Source organism: Piliocolobus tephrosceles, chromosome 5 (genome assembly GCF_002776525.5).
Source record: "Piliocolobus tephrosceles isolate RC106 chromosome 5, ASM277652v3, whole genome shotgun sequence".
NCBI lineage: Eukaryota > Metazoa > Chordata > Mammalia > Primates > Cercopithecidae > Piliocolobus > Piliocolobus tephrosceles.
The window spans coordinates 3,902,050-3,922,287 of record NC_045438.1 but is presented as its reverse complement, the minus strand read 5'-3'; the positions used below and the strand labels follow the sequence as shown (position 1 = coordinate 3,922,287).

The 20,238-nt window shown below is 38.8% G+C and overlaps 1 protein-coding gene across 4 annotated transcripts in view; it reads right to left on the bottom strand.

Annotated features, from left to right (window-relative positions):
* CEP85L (centrosomal protein 85 like) overlaps positions 1–20,238 on the bottom strand; it is a 240,476-nt gene that overhangs the window by 94,322 nt on the left and 125,916 nt on the right. For all 4 annotated transcript variants that reach the window (XM_023219005.2, XM_023219003.3, XM_031935531.1 and 1 more), the window contains one exon: positions 3,962–4,749. In XM_023219005.2, coding sequence (XP_023074773.1) covers positions 3,962–4,675 — 714 coding nt within the window. In that variant the 5' untranslated portion in view covers positions 4,676–4,749. The remainder of the gene's footprint in view (positions 1–3,961; positions 4,750–20,238) is intronic.

The following is a 20,238-nucleotide window of genomic DNA, read 5'->3' as shown; positions in this document are numbered from 1 at the left end:
TCAAAATATGTTCTACTATAGAATAAGTTCTTATCTTAATTTACAGGGTACTAAAAACAATTTTAAAATGCTTAATGTTACCTTTTATATTTTAATTGGATAAGAATATATATTTGTTTAATGCAAATCAGAATCACTATATTAAAATGAAGGTTCTTGAAAACTCAGTGAAGCTGCTCTACAATACACTTACAACTGATACTACCGATAAAAAATTCTAATTTTAGTTTTGATTTTACAGGGTTTTTTTTGGTGACTTTCCCCAAATAAAACAAACTCAAGATGCACAAGTACAGACACACAAGAGGGCAGACCTATATAAGATAATGAATTGCTACTACACAGACAATTATTTAGCTTTTGATTATTTTTGAGTCTTCTTCCAAAGTAGGGCTATAATAAATTTTCAGAAAAGATGTGCTCTTCTGCTAAGTAACAGCACACTTTAAAAAGTCCAGAATTTTATGCCAATATTACATAGAAAACTTGACAGATAAAAAAGTCCAACACATTACTAATTTTATTCATTAAAACATGTATATAAAAGTCCTTTTTAACTACCTAATGAATGTGTCATATCCTAATATAGGGAGTGTCATGGTGTTCACATCTTTGAATATGTTAATTATCTCAAACAGTTAAAAAATAAAAGACAGAACAGAGTACAAAAATAAGAAAGAATGCAAATAAGAAAACTTTCTTTTCACAGGACATAACAGAATACATTAAACACTCCCAAGTTATAGATAAAACTTTTTCATTATTATTTCGTGTTAGACAAAAAGTAATTTTACTTTAACTCATTTTATCAATTTTTTGTTTTTAAATCAAGAGACAGGATGTTACTCTGTCATGCACACTGGAATGCAGTCACATGATCATTGCTCACTGCAGCCTTGAACTCTTGGGGTGCAAGGGATTCTCCAACCCTGGTTCCCAAGTAGCTGGCACTATAGGGGCACATCACCACATATGGCTAATTCTTTTTATTTTTTGTAGAGATGGGGTCTCACTAGCCCAGGCTGGTCCCAAACTCCTATCCTCAAGCTATCTGCCCCCCACCAGCTTCCCAAAGTGCTGGGATTACAGGGGTGAGTTACTATGCTTGGTCCAAATTTTTTGTCTATACAAGGGAAAATCTCTAGTAAAATATGCATAGGTGCCAATACCACAACTGTTCAAACACCCTTATGACTAAATAGGCACAAAATTTCATCTTTTTAATGACTGCCACCTGAAGTTCAGAAACATCCTAGGGAAAAAAAGGATAAACAACTTCGTCAATACAGAGGCTACTATTATTTCACTACTGTCTGGGAGATCCATCGTGGGCTTACAGGAATCCAACGGACACTGCCATCACGTGTATCCTCCACCCTTCCACCCTACCTTCCCCTAAGAAAAGGAACTCAAGGGGGCCATGGAAAGGGAAGGATTCTTCCCAGAAAGAAGACCAGACTGCTTTTTCTCCTCTGTCATAGTCCTTACAGAGTCAGGCAGCTTAGGGGTTGCAGGGGGTGGGTAGCAGAAATGTGATGTACTACAGAGTAAAGAGTCAAAGACTAGCAGTGGACATTACACATGGAGCCTTCTGCCATAAACCATCTGAGGGCATAATGGCTTCTCTTCATTCACAAAGGAAAATGCTTCAGAGGACTAGACTCCTATACTCTTGATGGTTTAGCAGAAAATCATGTAAATCAAGGAACACCACACACATATGAATGTGTGGCTGTCTCAATAATTATTCTGGACTAAGTCCTAGGAAGAGCAAACCTTCCATGTTACAAATTAACCTGGGGAGTGGGGAGCTGTGAGGATCAAATGAGATAAAATACTGTGAAAGTTACAGAATTCTGTAACATATAAATCTAAGGTTTTATTAGATCATGACTTGCAACCAAATTCCTCTTCTTAGTTGTAAAAATACTGTTTTTTCATGGTCAGTGTTTAGGAGTTGTGCTTGTAAATCACAATTTATTAGATGGCCTGGTCCTTATTAATGTTCTTCTCTTTATGTAAAACTTAGACTAAAAGAAAACCAGTGTTTCTATGATTTTTATCTTTTTTGCTTTTTAGAGTTGGGGTCTGGCCATGTTGCCCAGACTGGTCTCAAACTCCTGGACTTAGGCAATTCTCCTGCCTCGGCCTCCCAAATTGCTGGGATTACAGGCGTGAGCTACAGTGCCTGGCCAGAAGTCAAGGTTTCAAAGAGGCTTTTAAGAAACAACCATGATGAAAGCTTTTAAAATAAAGAGAAAACTACTTGGAAGCTCCATGAAGGTATTTAACAACTTTTTTCTGTAGTTTTCCAAGGAGGAAATTAGAAGGGAAGCAGTCATTCAATGATTACAACTTAGTTTGTCTAGTTTTCTTTACCTGAATTCGTCTTTCTACTCCAAAACTTAAAAGTACTATAAAGAGACCATCCCAAACAAAGTTAATCAAGAAGTAGGGCTTTCCAGGGTATGTGCAAATTTTGCTTGTTAGTAGCCTTCTCTCTCTACTATGCACTAAAAAGAAGATTTAAAAACAAATTGTTCTCAACAGTGTGTCCCCAATCTCCCTACCCTACTCTGCATTGCTTTGAGGCTAAGAAAAACACCTTGTTTAAACTAGAGGTTTGTCCAAGCAGAATAAAAAGCAGGAATCAGTATTTACTCCTTGAAATTTGCCCAGTTATCTCTATCACACCTACTCTAGCTTGGAAAATAGTATACTCAGCTCCACTGGACAGCTCCAATTCTGTGTAAAGACACCAGCTGGAGAAACAACTGCCTGATCTCTGTTTTCCTATAATGACAAACATTTGAAAACTCAAACGTGATAGTATTTGAAAAATTAGGTTTCCTATTTTTAATCACTTGAATGGATAAATCACAAATTTCTAATTCGATCACAATGATTCTTCTGTTTTGATTATGTGGTTTAAATACATAGTCAAAATGGTAAGAACTGTGTCCAAAGTAAGAATAAAAAAGGCACATGCGATATCTTCAAGGTTCTCCTATGAATGCAGCATGTTAGGTTCTATGTTTTGAGATCATACTCATATTTGTGAGGTTCCTGGACAAGTTATTTCCTTATCCTTTCATAGCCTATGTTCATTTTTCTATTTGTTTTTATTAGCAGTAGTAATGAATAGTAATTTTACATTTTTTACTCTAGGGAAAATTTGCAATTTTTAGTAGAATTAATTTGTTTCAGAAAATTCTGATGATAAAAAATAGATGACAGGATTTATATCAGCAAATTAGTTTCCTTGTTAAAACAAGCTACAGAAAATTGTCTTAGAATAGAAACATTCCCAGATTAAGAAATGTACACATTTACATGGTATTCCCTAGACCAATTGGGGGCTGTATACTATTTTTCTTTATATATGCTATCATCATAAAGTGCTTTCTATAAACTGATGAGTAAGTCTTGACACATAATTTTTTCAAAAAAATAAGTACATCTGATTTATAAACCTAAATACATCATTAATCACCAAAACTTTACAAATGACTATAGTTCCACCTTCTCATCATACAGATGAAGAAACTGAGGCCCAGAGAAATTAAGTGAAAAAATCATCCAGGTTCTAAATCTAACAGAACAAAATCTAAGACCTCATATGGCCAAGTTGACGCTCTTTCTATTATACCTATGCTAGCATTTTTGTTTCTAAGTTTCTTTAGATTGAGTATGTTCTGCTTTATTTTTATGCCCATTTAACAAATGAAAAGAACAAGCTAGGTACAAGGTTTTCAGATTTTCACGTTAATTAGTCTCAAAAGCTTTGTAAGTTTTGTTTACCAACAACACTTTTCAGGTTTGTAACATTTCTGCCGATTAACTTGCAGGAAAAAGGAAAAGCAAAACAATCTGTGGACACTTGTCATATGCTTGTTGCGTGTGTGCTACTGTACTCAAAACATCCACTGGAGGGAAGCAAACACTAGATTTTGAGCCTTACCTGCATTGGTGTTTCACTTCCTTGTCGAAAGTCTTCAATTTGTTGCTGTTGCCAAGGAGCTAAACTGTAAGAATCCTCTGTATTTCTACCTTCCAAAGGATTTGTCCGCAGCTGCTCTGTAAGCCACATCTGAGTCCTTACGGAAGGCTGAATGGGAACTCCACCTACTGCCTGTTGACCAAGCATTAAATATTTTGGAGGTTCAAAAGCCTCTGAGCTTGTCATAATGGGCTTGCTTTCAGGTAAGGCACTATATGTCATGTCTACAGTCTGTCTCCTAAGAGTTGAGGAAGAGGCTCTAAAGTCCTCCTTGCTACAGCTCTCAAATTTATATTTGCAGTCCAGAGTTGATGACCGTTTTTTATTTATTTCCTTGTCCTCTAACTTAAGCATCTCCATACTATCATGTAAACAGCTAGGCCCAACTGTCCTCAGTTGTGACGTTAAAGCCTTAGCTCTCCCTATCTTCTCCAAACCATTCCTTGACTCTTCTCTGCATACAGTGCCACCCTGGCCACAGTTATCCGGGGCAGTGAGTTTGGATAAAGATGACCATTTCCGAAGTGGCCGGAAGTCCTTCATGTCTAGTGAAGAGTCCTGCTCCCCCCTACTGTGGTTTCCCAATGTTTGCATGAGACTTGTACTCCATTTTGAGCCATCTGGTGTCAAGGATTCCCTAAGTTTGGAAACTGAAGCGCTGGAATTAGACGGCATCACATGGGCAGTAGGAAGAGTAATCAATGATTGACTAGGTTTAAAAGATAATGTGCCACTTGAAGTTGAATGATCTGGAAAGAAAAAAGATGGTCAAATTAGTTAAAATTAACAGACAAAAGAGAATGAGGCAAAATGCAAAATGCCAAAAGAAAAATCTGAACCTGGTTTCACACCACAAGCTTTTTTTTTTTTTTTGAGACGGAGTTTTAGCTCGTCGCCTAGGCTGGAGTGCAGTAGCAGGATCTCAGCCCACTGCAACCTCCGCCTCCTGAGTTCAAGCGATTCTCCTGCCTCAGCCTCCCAAGTAGCTGGGATTCCGGGCGCCCACCAGCACGTCCGGCTAATTTTTTGTATTTTTAGCTGAGATGGGGCTTTGCCATGTTGGGCAGGCTGGTCTCGAACTCCTGACCTAAGGTGATCTGCCCACCTCAGCCTCCCAAAGTGCTGGGATTACAGGCATGAGTCACCGTGCCCAGCCCAGCACAAGCTTTTCAAAAAGACTTCTTCAAAATGAGTAAATTACTATTATCCTTTTACCCGAAACAAGTCAACATACTTTCAAATTGGATTTTCCAAATATGGATACATAATAAGAGTATACAGCCTTTTACCATCTACTGTACTTACAGGTGAAAAGTTATTTAAAATAGGTTTATATTTACCCTAATTAAAGTATTGTATCTTTAAAAGGAAAAATCCAACTCCTTACTGAGAGGTCTTATTCATAATCCAGCAATGAAGTCTCAGACACAGCTTTGTCGGAAAAATGGTATTTTTCAGTGTCTTTCCTGAACTGTGAAAATCTATGCCAGATCTGAACATTTTAGAACCTCCCCAAACTCTAATTGAAATGAGAAATATGAGTAAAGGTGCTCCTTCAATAATGAAAAATAGTCCCAAAGGGTTCACTTCCAGTATCATTTAATGGCATATACACATGTGTGTGTATACATATGTACGAACATATATGTGTGTATATATATATTTATGTTCACCCAAGCTAGAATCTTAGAGTCTACTTTGATTCCTTTCTCTTTATATTTACTAAATCCCCAAGTTGTATATTTTTACCTCCAAAATAGCTGAATTTCTATTACCTTAGGTCAGGCCCTCACATCATACTCTTCTATACAAATGAATAGTTTCAATAGACTAAATGAAAGGCTGAAAGATAAATAAGGGTTTAAATACTCAATAAATTCACCATCAAGTGCCATGTTATCATCATATATATCAAATTAAAACCAAAGACTATAATTTTGTAATCAAGGGAGATCTAGAAAGGGGGTAGCAATGTAAATTGGTGTGTGGGGAGGAAGTGAGTGATGGAGACCTTTGCAATTTATTCTGTATCTCCCCACACTGATCGACTCTTATACCAGAAGATACTTATTACTTGTATTCTCTTAAAAGTGTGTTATGGAAAAATTTATGTTGATAAAGTTGTAAGAAAATTCAGATTAAAACGAGCCAGGTAGACTAATTCAAAAAATAAAATTCCAGTGGGTCTTGGCACAGATTTTGTTAACTTGGACATGAAAAGGGAAAAACATTACAAATGAAGGAATATGAGCAAAAGCATTGTAGGGGATATCATATTCAAGACTGCCTATCAGCTTCTAAAGAAACTTCCTGCATTCAGGAAAATTCTCACATTACTGACTCCATCCCTCCCAAAATATATTTCAGACCTCAAAATCCCAGTATACCCTGCAACTACGATGCAGACATTCAGAGGCAGCAGCACAAAATTGCGGTTTTGGAAGTAAGTCACAGGATAAAATGGACTCGGTGTGGAGCTACCATTTTTGGGTGGTATAGGCAACAGCAGGGGCATCACCTTTCCACAACAGCAGTGACAGACGTGGCCCCACAGTGGCTGCAGAATCAAAATTTCTATCCCACTGGCAGCAGCTAGGCAGCTTGGTGACGGAAGACTGACAGTTCTCATATATGATTTGAGGTATATTATTTGGAAGCTTATCCTTAAGCCTGGTTCTCCAACCTTCCTAAAAATTCCTTTAGGAAGCACCAAATATCCTTAAGTAAATTTCCTATGTGCTCAACCAGCCTGTAAACAACTTCTGCTAATTGAAAACACTAAATTATCCAATCATGAAGCCAAAAGAATGTGGCTGTATAAGAAGAAAAACAAATCCATGTATCTAGAGTATGGAGTTAAAGTACCAAGGAAAGTTGTCAAGGTAACGGATAGGTAAAGGTGAAGCAGAATGACACACATCTTCAAATGCTCTGTAAGTAAAGAGCCTGGCCTTCATTCAGCATGAAACATGGTATCACTGAGTTTCCAAACAAGGGTGTGAATGATACGATCAAAATTGTACTTAAAACGACTGATTATTCTGACAGCAGAGTCGCCAACGGATTAAAGCAAAACAACTGGCAAACAGTGATTAACAGACTATTCTGGTAATCAGGAGAACAAGAAAATAAAGGGGAATATGCTACTGAGGGTTGGTTCTAAATAGAAATAGGACATCCCCAAAAGTTTATGGAACATTTGTATTCACATATTATAGCATTATATATATCTTACATATATTTTTATTAATATTACTAAGGGAGTACTTATACTAAAATAATCAGAGCCTCTAAAAGATATCTTAAAAAAATAAAAAATTAGTCTTGTATCAAGTTGCAGATAAAAATATAGAGCAAAGGTTAAGTAAAACAGTTTTGATTTCACAGAGTAAAATATAGGGCTGGGTGCAGTGGCTCATGCCTGTAATTCCAGCAATTTGGAAGGCCAAGGCAGGTGGATTACTTAGAGGTCAGGAGTTCAAGAACACCTTCACCAACAATAATGAAACTCTATCTCTACTAAAAATACAAAACTTAGCCAGGTGTGGTGGCGGGCGCCTGTAAATCCCAACTACACGGGAGGCTGTGGCAAGAGAATGGCTTGAACCTGGAGATTCAAGGTTCCTGGAGGCGGAGACTGCAGTAAGCAGAGATCATGCCACTGCACTGCAGCCTGAGTAACAAAGCTAGACTCTGTCTCAAAAAAAAAGTAAAATATAGAGCCTTTTTAGATTCAAATTCTGGCTCTATCACTCAGTAGTTATGCGTGCTCAAACATGTTATTTAACAGTTACCTCCTTCATAGAATGGAGATGACAACAGTGAGAATTAAACCAAAACACATAAAATATATAGAAGAATTCCTGGCAGAAAGCAAAATGTTATTATTATGTCATTAAAAAGCTACAAGTAAATGTGAATTTCAATGTAACAAAGGATAAATACCCATACATATAAAGAGCTCCAACAAATCAACAACAACAACAACAAAAAGCCCTAGCAACTCAATTTTAAAACAGGCCCCCCAAAAAAAAATCAATAAGCAAATCAACAAACAAGAAACACAACTAGAGAGTATTTTTTTAAAAAAAAATCCTCAAACTCACTAATAGTAAAGGTACATTCTCTATCATACTCAGAAAACTATTAAAGTTTTCTATACTATAGTGATGGGAATGTAAACTGTTATAGTCTTTGGAAAAAGAGAGGCAATTTGTACATATCACTGTTTAAAATATGAATACACATATGTGCACACACATAGGTAGATATGTAGAAATGTGCAGAGAAAAGATCCGAAAGAATACACACAAAAGTTAATAAACAAAGGTAACCTCTACATAGTGGAAAGGGGGCAAAAGGAGAAAACTACTTCCACATTTTACTTTATACAATGTCTTATTTTAATTGTTTTCCAAGGAATATAACTTGACCATGTGGTCAAACTTCTGCACAGGTATTCTGTTGTTCTAAACCTTGAAGAGTTTAAAATACTTCTAAAGTATGAATAATATAAATAGGTGATTTTCTCACTTTTCATGTCACAGCGGAATACTATAAGACCCAGTTTGGCTGCTTCTTGTATCCAATAATGTGCTACTTTCCAATCTGACTTTACTAACTCAGTACTTTCCAAATGCAAAGAAAAATCAGCAATGAGTGAAAAATCAATTTCACATCAGACTAGTGTTTATTCCCTAAATCGGAAAGCAGTTGATATATGCTGTCCATAGACTATTATACTGAATATAGAATTTATTCCTAAAATTCCCTTATTACAAATTCTCAAGTCTTAGCATAAAAAAAGTTGCCTGAGAGCTGATGCCCTACTCCAAGAGATTATGATCCAGTAAAAGTAGAGAAGGGCCTACGAAATACCACTTCTAAATAAGTGATTCTGCTGCTTCATTTACTATAACATCATTCCATATGGGTCTGATTCCAGTTCTGAAGTCTTTAAGCTTAAATATCCCAAGTTCAACCATAACCAGTATCTAAGTTCTAGTGTAAAATCTGATTAACTGTGACATTCAGAATTCATTACTGTCAAAACTAAGGATCAAAGCTCTGTCTACTGACATGCATATGCACATAAACACACATGCACACATAACACACAAATAAATGAAAAAAGAATATTTGAAAGAATTAAATATTTAGTATTTATAAGAGAATTAAACATAAGAATTAAAATTTTAAAATTAAATATTTAAGAATATATGAACAAAAAATTAAATATTTTCCCCCAGTATGAGTATCTAGGTGGGAAAGGGGTCATCATTGTATCTTAGACAGAAATGAGTCCCGAAAATGTTAACTTTAACAATTTCAACACTTAAAAATGTGATTTTGCCCTAAGGAAGCCCAGTTAATTAGAAGTAGATATAATGCAATTCCTAATGTGCTTGATTAGGCTACCTAATTGTAGCCACAAATCCCAAATGCAAGTTATTACTACAGTTTCTAGCCCACATCTAAGTTACAACAGTGATATCTGAAACCAACAGAAGGTAGTCCTTTTAAAAACTCAAGAATGTGGTTTACAGCATTGACAGTAGGCACAGATGAGCTAATGGTTTCAGACAGATTTAAGTTTTAAAGGCCAGAATATAAGAAAGGGACATTGCTATAACCTGATAATGCAAGTGAGTTATATTTAAGACAAAATATTTCTCAATTGCAGACAGAAACCCAATCTTCTGCTTCACTGTCAGGTTATTGTCATCTGGTATTAAATGAAAACATTGACTCTATCTTCTCTTATATACAGAGATGGTGTCTCTCTCTCTGCTCTATCCTTCTGGTAGTAATAAAGAATTAAATGCCAAAAAAGACCACTCCCTCCCACCCTCCAGATCTATATTATAGCAATAAATCATGAGTCTTCACAGTTTAAAAAATAATCATTAAACTATACAACCCTGTATCAAAACATTGATTCAAAATAGCATTTTCATATACTTACCAGTCAACATAAAATATTATAACAAATATTTTATTTTTAAAAAAATTTTTATTTAACCACAAAGGCAATTGTTTTGTTTGAGACAGAGTTTCACTCTTGTTGCCCAGGCGGGAGTGCAAAGGCATGATCTCAGCTCACCACAACCTCTGCCTCCCAAGTTCAAGCGATTCTCCTGCCTCAGCCTCCTGAGTAGCTAGGATTACAGGCATGCACCACCACACCTGGTAACTTTGTATTTTTAGTAGAGACGGGGTTTCTCCATGTCGGTCAGGCTAGTCTCAAACTACCAACCTCATGTGATCTACCTGCCTTGGCCTCCCAAAGTGCTGGGATTACAGGCGTGAGCCACCACTCCCGGCCCAGGCAATAATTTTTATACAACACAATGAGTTTTTTCTCTTCCTGCTAATGCCATGATCATACCATGTTACGTAGGAAAAAAAAAACAAAAACATTTTATGCTACATGTAACCCATTCTTTAAAAAAAAAAAAAAAAGACTGTATTCCCAGCACTTTGGGAGGCCAAAGTTGCCAGGTCACGAGGTCAAGAGATCAAGACCATCCTGACCAACATCGTGAAACCCTGTCTCTACTTTAAAAAAAAAAAAAAAAATTAGTGGGGTGTCGTGGCGGGCGCCTGTAGTCCCAGCTAGTTGGGAGGCTGAGACAGGAGATTCACTTGGATCCGGGAGGCAGAGGTTGCAGTGAGCCGAGATCGTGCCATCACATTCCAATCTGGAGACAGAGCAAGACTCTGTCTCAAATAAAAAAATAAACATTTCAAAGTATTCTCCATATTTTTAGGTAAATATATTTTAATATTCTAAAACACTGCTAGGAATGGGGCTATATAATTAGTCATCTGAAGAGTCTCCTAGGAATGTATTATGTACAAGGCATTATGCTATGTAGAAAAGATAATACAAATATATTAATCTCAATAAAAATATGAGGCCGGGCATGGTGGCTCATGCCTGTAATCCCAGCACTTTGGGAGGCCAAGATGGGCGGATCACCTGAGGTCAGGAGTTACAGACCAGACTGGCTAACATGGTAAAACACATTTCTACTAAAAATAAAAAAAAAATGGGCCGGGAGCAGTGGCTCAAGCCTGTAATCCCAGCACTTTGGGAGGCCGAGACGGGCGGATCACGAGGTCAGGAGTTAGAGACCATCCTGGCTAACCCGGTGAAACCCCGTCTCTACTAAAAAATACAAAAAACTAGCCGGGCGAGGTGGCGGCGCCTGTAGTCCCAGCTACTCAGGAGGCTGAGGCAGGAGAATGGCGGGAACCCGGGAGGCGGAGCTTGCAGTGAGCCGAGATCCGGCCACTGCACTCCAGCCCGGGCGACAGAGCGAGACTCCGTCTCAAATAAATAAATAAATAAATAAATAAATAATAAACAAATTTTAAAAATTAGCCAGGCGTAGTGGCGTGCGCCTGTAATCCCAGCTACTAGGGAGGCTGAGGCAGGAGAATCACTTGAACCCAAGAGGCTGAGGTTGCAGTGATCCGAGATTGCGCCATTGCACTCCAGCCTGGGTAACAAGAGCGATACTCCGTCTCAAAAAAAAAAAATACAAATCAGATCTTCCGCTAAGGGCTTACAATTTCACAGCTGCACAGCAGGACTAAAGCTTATGAAAAAACTGCAAAACATCAGACAATGAGAAGCGGTGAACCATGGAGAAAGGGCAAACTATTCACAAAACCACTATCAACGATAGTCAACTTCTCAATAGCAACAATGGAATCCAGAACACAACGGACTAATATCTTCAGAGTGGAGTAAACAACTGACATCCAAAAACTGTTTTTGCAGGGAAACTAAACTGCCTTTCCCGATAGAAAAATATATTTTCAGAATTTGCAGACTCACTGAAAGAACTGCTAAAGTTCCTTGAGTTTATTTCAGAATAAAGAATAACGAATTCTGAGTTGAAAAAAGGAAGAGCAAAGAGAGAAATGGTAAACTTGTGATTAAAAGTCTAAAAAAACAGTAACAATAAAATCAGTATCCAACATGTGGGTAAAATAAAAAATATATATACTTAGCAACCATGACACATAACTCACAACAGGGGTGGCTGGCATTCCAACATTTTATAGTCCTCGTATTTACCAGAAGAGAATAAAGATTCTGATTACCATTATAGATAGATAGTCAAGTTATGGGTATATACTATAAATTTCTACATTAAAAACCAGAAGATACATAGAGATGGTGTGACTGGATAGTCACAGGCAAAAGAATAAAGTTAGACCCCTATTTCATAGTACCCATGAATATTAATTCAAATGAATCAATAGGCCTAAATGTAACAGCTAAAACTACAAAACTCTTAGAAGAAACTAAATAAAATTCATAGAAGAAATCTTCATGACCTTGAGTTAGGCAATAGTTTCTTAGGTACAACACCAAAAGCCCAAGAAACAAAAAAAAATAAAGTTAGACTTCATCAAAATTTAAAAATTTTTTGTTGCAAATAATATCATCAAGAAAGTTAAAAGACAACTCACATAACTGGGAGAAAATTGTAGCAAATCCTGTATCTGATAGGGACTTTTATATCATATTACATAAAAAACCCTTAAACTCTATAATAGAAACACAAATGACCCAATTTAAAAATGGGCATAAATTATGAATAGACATTTATCCAGAGTATATACAAATGGCCTTATTTACAAAGCACATGAGAAGAGGCTCAACATCATTTGTCATCAGAGAAATGCAAATCAAAGCCACAATGATATTAAAGTATCTTATTAAAACGCGCGCGCGCGCGCGCGCACACACACACACACAATGAGATACCCCCTCATATCCATTAGGACGGCTAGACTCAAAATGACAGATAAATGTTGGCAAGGATATGGAGAAACTGGAACCCTCATATGCTCCTTCCTGGTAGGAATGTAAAATGGTTCAGCCCCTTAGGAGACAATCTGGCAGTTCCTCAGAAAGTTAAACACAGAGTTACCATATGACCCAGCAATTCCACTCCCAGGTGTAAACCCAAGAGAAATGTAAACATATGTTCACACAAAAACAGATACAAGAATATTCATAGAGGCACTATTTTGAAGAACAAAAAGGTAGAAATAATCCAAAATTCCATCAACCAATGAGCAGATAAGTAAAATGTGGGATTACCCATACGATGGTATATTATTTTGCAATAAAATGAAGTACTGATACATGCTACAGTTCACACCTGTAATCCCAGCACTTTGGGAGGCCAAGGCAGGCAGATCACATGAGGTTGGGAGTTCGAGATCAGCCTGACCAACATGGAGAAACCTCCGTCTCTATTAAAAATACAAAATCAGCCGGGCATGGTTAGCACATGCCTGTAATCCCAGCTACTTGGGAGGCTGAGGCAGGAGAACTGCTTGAACCCAGTGGAAGAGGTTGTAGAGAGCCCAGATAGCGCCATTGCACTCCAGCCTGGGCAACAAGAGTGAAACTCCATCTCAAAAGAAAAAAAAAAAAAAAAACCGAAAACGTTATGTTGTGTGAAAGAAGTTGGTAACAAAGGACCACATAACAGATTATTCCATTTATGTGAAATAACTAGAATAAAGAAATCTATAGAGACAGAAAGATTAGTGGTTGCTTAGGTCTGGGAGTAGGGTATGGGGAGTAGCAGCTAATGGGTTTCTTTTAGGGGCAGGATGAAAATGTTCTAAACTCAAATCGTGGTAATGGCATAATTCTGAGAACACATTGAAAAACATAAAATTGTATACTTTAAATGGGCGAACTATACGGTATGTTAGTTGCATCAAAATAAAGCTAACTTTTTAAAAGATAGTGTATAACTTCTAATAGACGAAAGAAATGGCATAAAGAAGAGTCAACCAAAAGAAGGCAAGATAGAAAAAACTTGAGAAAGGCAGAATAGAAAACATACAATATGGCGATAAATACATGAAAAAAATGCATGAAAATATAACAATCATCACAGTAAGTGAAAGGCCATTAAAAGACAAGCATTGCCCAATATTTTTAATCCAGCTAAATGTATACAAGAGGCACACCTAAAATAATTAAATCCTATTTTGGTATTATGGTATCTGCATAGAGTCTAATCACAAGAAATAATCACACAAAAATAATTGTCAAGAACGTTAGGAGAACTATACCTCCGGTATCTGTATCATGAAAAGCATGCTTTCCTGTGCTTTTATTTGTTATATCTCGATAATGAGACACTTTTGTTTGTTTCCATATAGGCAAGTGATTGACCTATTCTTTCAGCAACTGTACATAACAGCAATAGTATGCAATTCTGTGTAAATCTTGGTTCTCATTTTACGATCTAACCACAATTACAAATAACCTTGTTTTCTTCACTATTTTATATTTTCATATTTGTATCTTGAGAAGCTATTTCAAATCTTCAGACAGAAAAACAATTACTTATTTAAAATAATTATAGGAATATACCAAGTCCTTTTTGTACACTGTCTCTTAGCAACCATTAATAACCAACTAAGAAATTTATTCTTATATGCTTTTATAAAGCAAGATGAAAAGCTGGTGTTAAGGACAGTAAGTTCTTCTTCAAAGCTCCCTTGGTCTCTTGCTCTGTATGCAGCCCTTCCTGCTCCATCTGTAATAAGCTCATGTTCCTCAGCTCAATCTGTAACTAACAAACCTCTTACTCTGTAAACAACTCTTTGTCGGCCCAGACATGTCCAAACGTTCCTTGAACTTGTTCTGTAGGCAATTCTTCCCACCTTAGCAACAGCCTCTCCCTCCCTTCCTCTCAGCAAATTGCAGGCTCACCAGAGTTAGAAAGTTTAAGTCTTAGCCAATCAGGTTAGATTGTTTGGTCCAACCCCAGCCAATGGGGAAAGGACCCAGAAACAGGAACTGCCTTAGGGATAAAAACGCTTCTCTCCTTTGTTCCAATGTGCTCTTGTGATCATTACTGAGGCAGGCACCACCCTTCTGCAGAAGTAAACTGCCTTGCTAAGAAATCGTTTTGCCTGAGAGATGGTTCTCCTTTGCAGCACCGAGCTGAAGAAGAGGAACCCGTCGGGGATACCATTCTCCTACAGGGAGGAGTCTCCAGTCACCTCTCATGAGAAGCGTCCTGCTGCCTCACTGCAGTGGCCTCAGGGGTAGGGAATCGGAACCTACCTGGCGTGAAGAATAAACCCAGACTCTCAGCAACACAAGAAGAAAAAGCCTACAGTACAGATACCACGGTGACGAGGTAACTGTGCACAGACCAAGGTAAGAAAAGCCGGGGGGCAGGCAGCAAAGTACTTCCTCGGTGTTGAGGACATCCTGGAGGTTGAAAGTGTGTGAATGAGACACACAGTTAAGTGCGAAGCGAGTGTGGAGTCCGAATCCATGGTTCTGTGGTCACCTGATACGGCTTAGGGTAGCTTTTCTGTCGAGGGTTTATACCGACCTAAATTCCTACGAGGGAAGTGGCCAGAGGACGAAGCGAAAGCAAAGGCGTGCAAGAAACCTCCAATTGGTGGGGCGGTGGGGTGAGCCTCCAGGGAAAAGGTACAAGAAATCTCTAGTGAAGAGAGGTTGAGCCCCACACACACTCAGGAAACTCGGGTTGAGCCCCTAGAGAAAGGGTGCAAGAAATTTCCATTAGGAGAGGTTGAGCTCCACTGACTCAGGAAAACTCAGGAAGCACCTAAAACTTCCAGGATGGGAGATACCCCAGACAAGGCAGGGAATAAAAAAGACAAGACAGACAATATAATTCCCTCTGATAGTTCTGTAGGTCTCATGTTAAACTATTGGAGAGATAATGAAAGCACCAAACATAAAAAGAAGCAACAAATAATAAAATATTTTTGCTTTATTTAAACCAAAGAACCTATTCTCAAGCCTTCAGTTTTCTGGCCAAGGTTTGAGTCCAGTGAGGACTGGATTTCTCAACTTTTAATAGAATATGTCAATGACAATAGTCCTGTTTCCCAGGAGGAAATAAATAATGCCCTGTGTTGGCGGCAGGTGCCTGTCATCCTGTATCCCCTAAAAACTACAGGAGACAAGCCAGAAACTATTTACCCTTTAGATCACCTTCCCCTGTCAAACACCTCTAACTTCCCTCCCCTTCAAGCAAATGCAAAAAAAATTAGGAGCTGAAGAAAACCCAGAAGGAAAGTGGGTACTACCAGATGGAAGGGAAATGTTGTCTAAACCTCTTGAGAGAAATATTGTCTCAGCTTCCTCAAGGAACTCACTGGGGTCCTCAAGCTGTATGTGATGCAGTCCTTAGAGTCTATGGGTGCATAGGAATACACACTTTCGCTAGGTGAGTAGTGGACAGTTGCACGGTGTGCAGAAAAACTAATGAGCGAATCCTAAAAAAACAACCTCCCAGGGGAAGAAATCCAGGGTTAAGGCCATGCCAAAGAGTCTAAGTTGACTATACTGAAATGCCCCCAGTAGGCCACCTCAAGTACTTACTAGTAATAGTAGACCCCTTACCCACTGGGTAGAAGTGTTCCCCTTCCCAAGGACAACAGCCAGTAGTGTAGTCAAAGCCCTCTTAGAACACATACCCAGGCACTAGAAATAAAATAGGAATATCATACTCCCTGGAACCTGTCCTCATCAGGGAAAGTAGGGAAAAAAATGAATCAAACTCTAAAAAAATCACCTAACCAAATTAATTCTGGAAACCTGATTACCATGGACAAGTTGTCTTCCTATTGCCTTACCAAGAATCCAAACTGCCCCCCTCAAAAAGACCTTGGTCTCTCTGTCTCTTTCCTCCTTCAGGACTCAAGGCCTCCTAGTGAGATTACGTCCTTGTCAAAGGTTGGAAAGAGGGAAAGCTCAAATCCACCTGGGAAGTACCTTACCCGGTGCTCCTAACAACTGAAATAGCAGTCCGGAAAGCCGAAAAAGGGTGAACCCACCATACTCGAGTGAAGAAGGCCCCACCTCTGGCAAAGTCATGGACCATCACTCCAGGACCAACAGCCTCAAAACTAACATTCAAACCGGTTTGTCTTTTTCTCCTCCCCTTAGCTACTCAAGGATATCTTATTGTTAATGTAACTATGCTTGTCTAGTCTTACCTTGTGGAGATCTCCAAAGTCAAAGACAGTTAGCTTGTGCAGAAAAGTACTTCTGCCCCTCTGTGGAAAGAGTTAATACTCCCATGTCTTGTGTCCGGTGGGAATTCTCAGAGGAAGAGTTAGGCAATTGGGGGTTATGTTCTCAGTGGGCAGATGTCCTATGGACTACCAAACATCAGGGTTGGACCTCCTCACAGGGTTGCACTGCCCTAAAACCATACCTACACTTCACCAAAGGGGCCACCCCCTCTGATTGTCAAATCTAATCATTGCTACCCAGTACTTACCCATTGTAAAAATTAAAGATTTAAAGCCAACTGTAGCTATTGAAACACGGTACCAAGATGCAAATGTTTGGCTGGAACGGATTAAATATTCCATCTGCACACTAAACAAAAGCAAATGTTACGCTTGTGCGACAGGTAGGCCAGAAACACAACTTGTCCCCTTTCCACTTGGATGATCCTCTTACCAACCGGGCATTAACTGTACGGTAGCCCTCTTCCAAAATCCCACGGCCTGGGACAATAAGGCATGTCAAACCCTCTTGCTGCTATTCCCAGAAGTGAAAAGCCCTGCAGGTCGGCCCCTGAGGGCTATCCAACCTCCTACTACAAATATCAATTTTCATCTCATGTCTCTCACAGCAAGGGGAAAACTTGACATTCCTTGGGAGTCTAATGGGATGCAGTGAATCTAAGCCTTTTCAAGAGCTAACCAATCAGTCTGCCCTTGTTCATCCCCAAGCGGATGTATGGTGGTACCGCAGTGGACCACTACTGGGTACTCTGCCAAGTAACTGGAGCAGCACTTGTGCTCTAATCCAATCGGCAATCGCTTTCACTCTGGCATTTCATCAACCAAGCAAAAAGGACAATCGTGAAAAAAGAAGTACCCCCCACAGGTCCTTTGACCCTCACATTTATATAGATGCCATTGAAGTTCCACAAGGGGTGCCAAATGAATTTAAAGCCCAAAATCAAATAGCTGAAGGATTTGAATCTATATTGTTCTTGTGGGTAACTATAAAGAAAAATGTAAACTGGATAAATTACATTTACCATAATCAACAGCAGTTTGTCAGTTATACTAGAGATGCCATTAAAGGAACAGCTGAACAATTAGGCTTCACCAGCCAGATGGCCTGGGAAAAGAGAATAGCCCTGAACATAATATTAGCTGAAAAAGGTGGGGTCTGTGTCATAATTGGGGCCCAATGCTTTTATCACTAACAACACAGCACCCAATGGAACAATTACAAAAGCCTTACAGAGCCTTACCACCCTAGCAAATGAATTAGCCAAAAATTCTAGAATAGAATTCTAGAATTCTTCTCTAGTCTCATGGAAAAAATGGTTTAGAAAATGGAAAGGATTCATAACCTTTACTCCCCTTGCAATTGTTACAGGTGTACTCATTCTTGTAGGTTGCTGCATCATAGCTTGTATTTGTGGATTAGTGCAAAGGCTTATAGAAAAAGCCCTCACCAACACCCCTCTCGATTCTCCTCTACCCTACTCAAATAAGTTCCTACTCCTAAACGAACAAGAAGAACAACAAATCTAAAATATGTTAAACAAATTTGAAGGGGAAGAACTATAAAATCAAGAGGGGGAAATTGTTAAGGACAGTAAGTTCCTCTTCAAAGTTCCCTTGGTCTCTTGCTCTGTACACAGCCCTTTCTGCTTGATCTGTAATGAGCGCTTGTTCCTCAGCTTAATCTGTAACTAGCAAACCCGTCACTCTGTGAACAACTCTGTTGAACCCATCCATGTCGAAACACGCCTTGAACTTGTTCTGTAGGCAACTCTTCCCACCTTAGCAACAGACAGTCTCTCCCTCCCCTCCTCTCTTGGCAAACTGTGTTCACCATATTTAGAAAGGTTTAAGTCTTAGCCAGTGGGGTTAATTTAGATTGTTTGGTCGAACCGCAACCAATGGGGAAAGGACACAGAAACAGGAACTGTGTTAGGAATAAAAACCCTTCTCTCCTTTGTTAGGTGTGCTCTTGTGAGCATGACTGATGCAGGCAGCACCCTTCTGTAGAAGTAAATTGCCTTGCTGAGAAAACTTCTTGCCTGAGTGCTACTTCTTCTTTGCGGCACCAAGCACTTCTTTCTAACACTGGTTTTTTGTTTGAGTTTTTTTTGAGACAAAGTCTCCCTCTCTCACCCAGGCTGGTGTGCAATGGTGCAATCTTGGCTCACTGTAGCCTCAACCTCCTGAGCTCAAGAAATACTCCCATCTCAGCCCCCCAAGTAGCTGGGACTACAGGCATGTGCCACAACACCTGCCTAGTATTCGTATTTATTGTGGAGACATGGTTTCACCATGATACTCAGGCTGGTCTTGAACTCTTAGGCTCAAGCAATCTGCCCGCCTTGGCTTCCCATGGTGCTGGGATTACAGGCGTGAGCCACCATGCCTGGCTGAAAAGCTGTTTTTTTAAAAAAAAAAACAAAAAAACAGGCATTCTGATCTCTAGCCAGATTACTACCAATTTAAAGAACAATTTGATGTATGGCTCAAAGAGGTCAACAATGCAAAGTAAAATATTTTCCAATTCAGTCAAGGGGCAGGGGTGGGCGGGAAGCTGGTCAGAAAAAAACAAAAAACAAAAAAAAGAGAACAACTCCTTTTTATATTTACCAAAAAAAAAAAAAAAAAAGAATTTCTTCTTGCCTGCCTTTTAAAATGTCATTCAACTCTACTATTTTCTGGACGTCTCACACTAGTTTCAATTTAAGATTAAGTCTCATCAGGCAGTGGACCTGTAGAGAGCCGTAAGTGTTACTTCTCTCCTACAAAAATTTACAAATCAAACTATCATGGGATGTAAGTTTTGAAAACATAAAGCTTCTTAGAAATAAAACTATTACTTTATGATAGGACAGATAATAAGTGATAATCTTGTCCTTAATCTACCTGCACTGTTTGGAGAGCTATGGAGTCAATAATCTCCCTATGTTATAGGAGTTATTAAGAAATTATTTTAGGCAGACAGAGAAGACAAGGGGTCCTTGGCAAACTTTTTTTCTCTTAAGGCAGCTCCAGATACGTTTCTTGCATCGCGGAAAAATGATTTGAAGGGCGGACCAGCAAGCTTTGATAAGCAAATGCCAGCCATTAGAAAATGGGTCCACTCAATATGGCGATATCCACTTTCTTCTTGTCACTACAAGTGCCTAGCATTGTGGCCACCC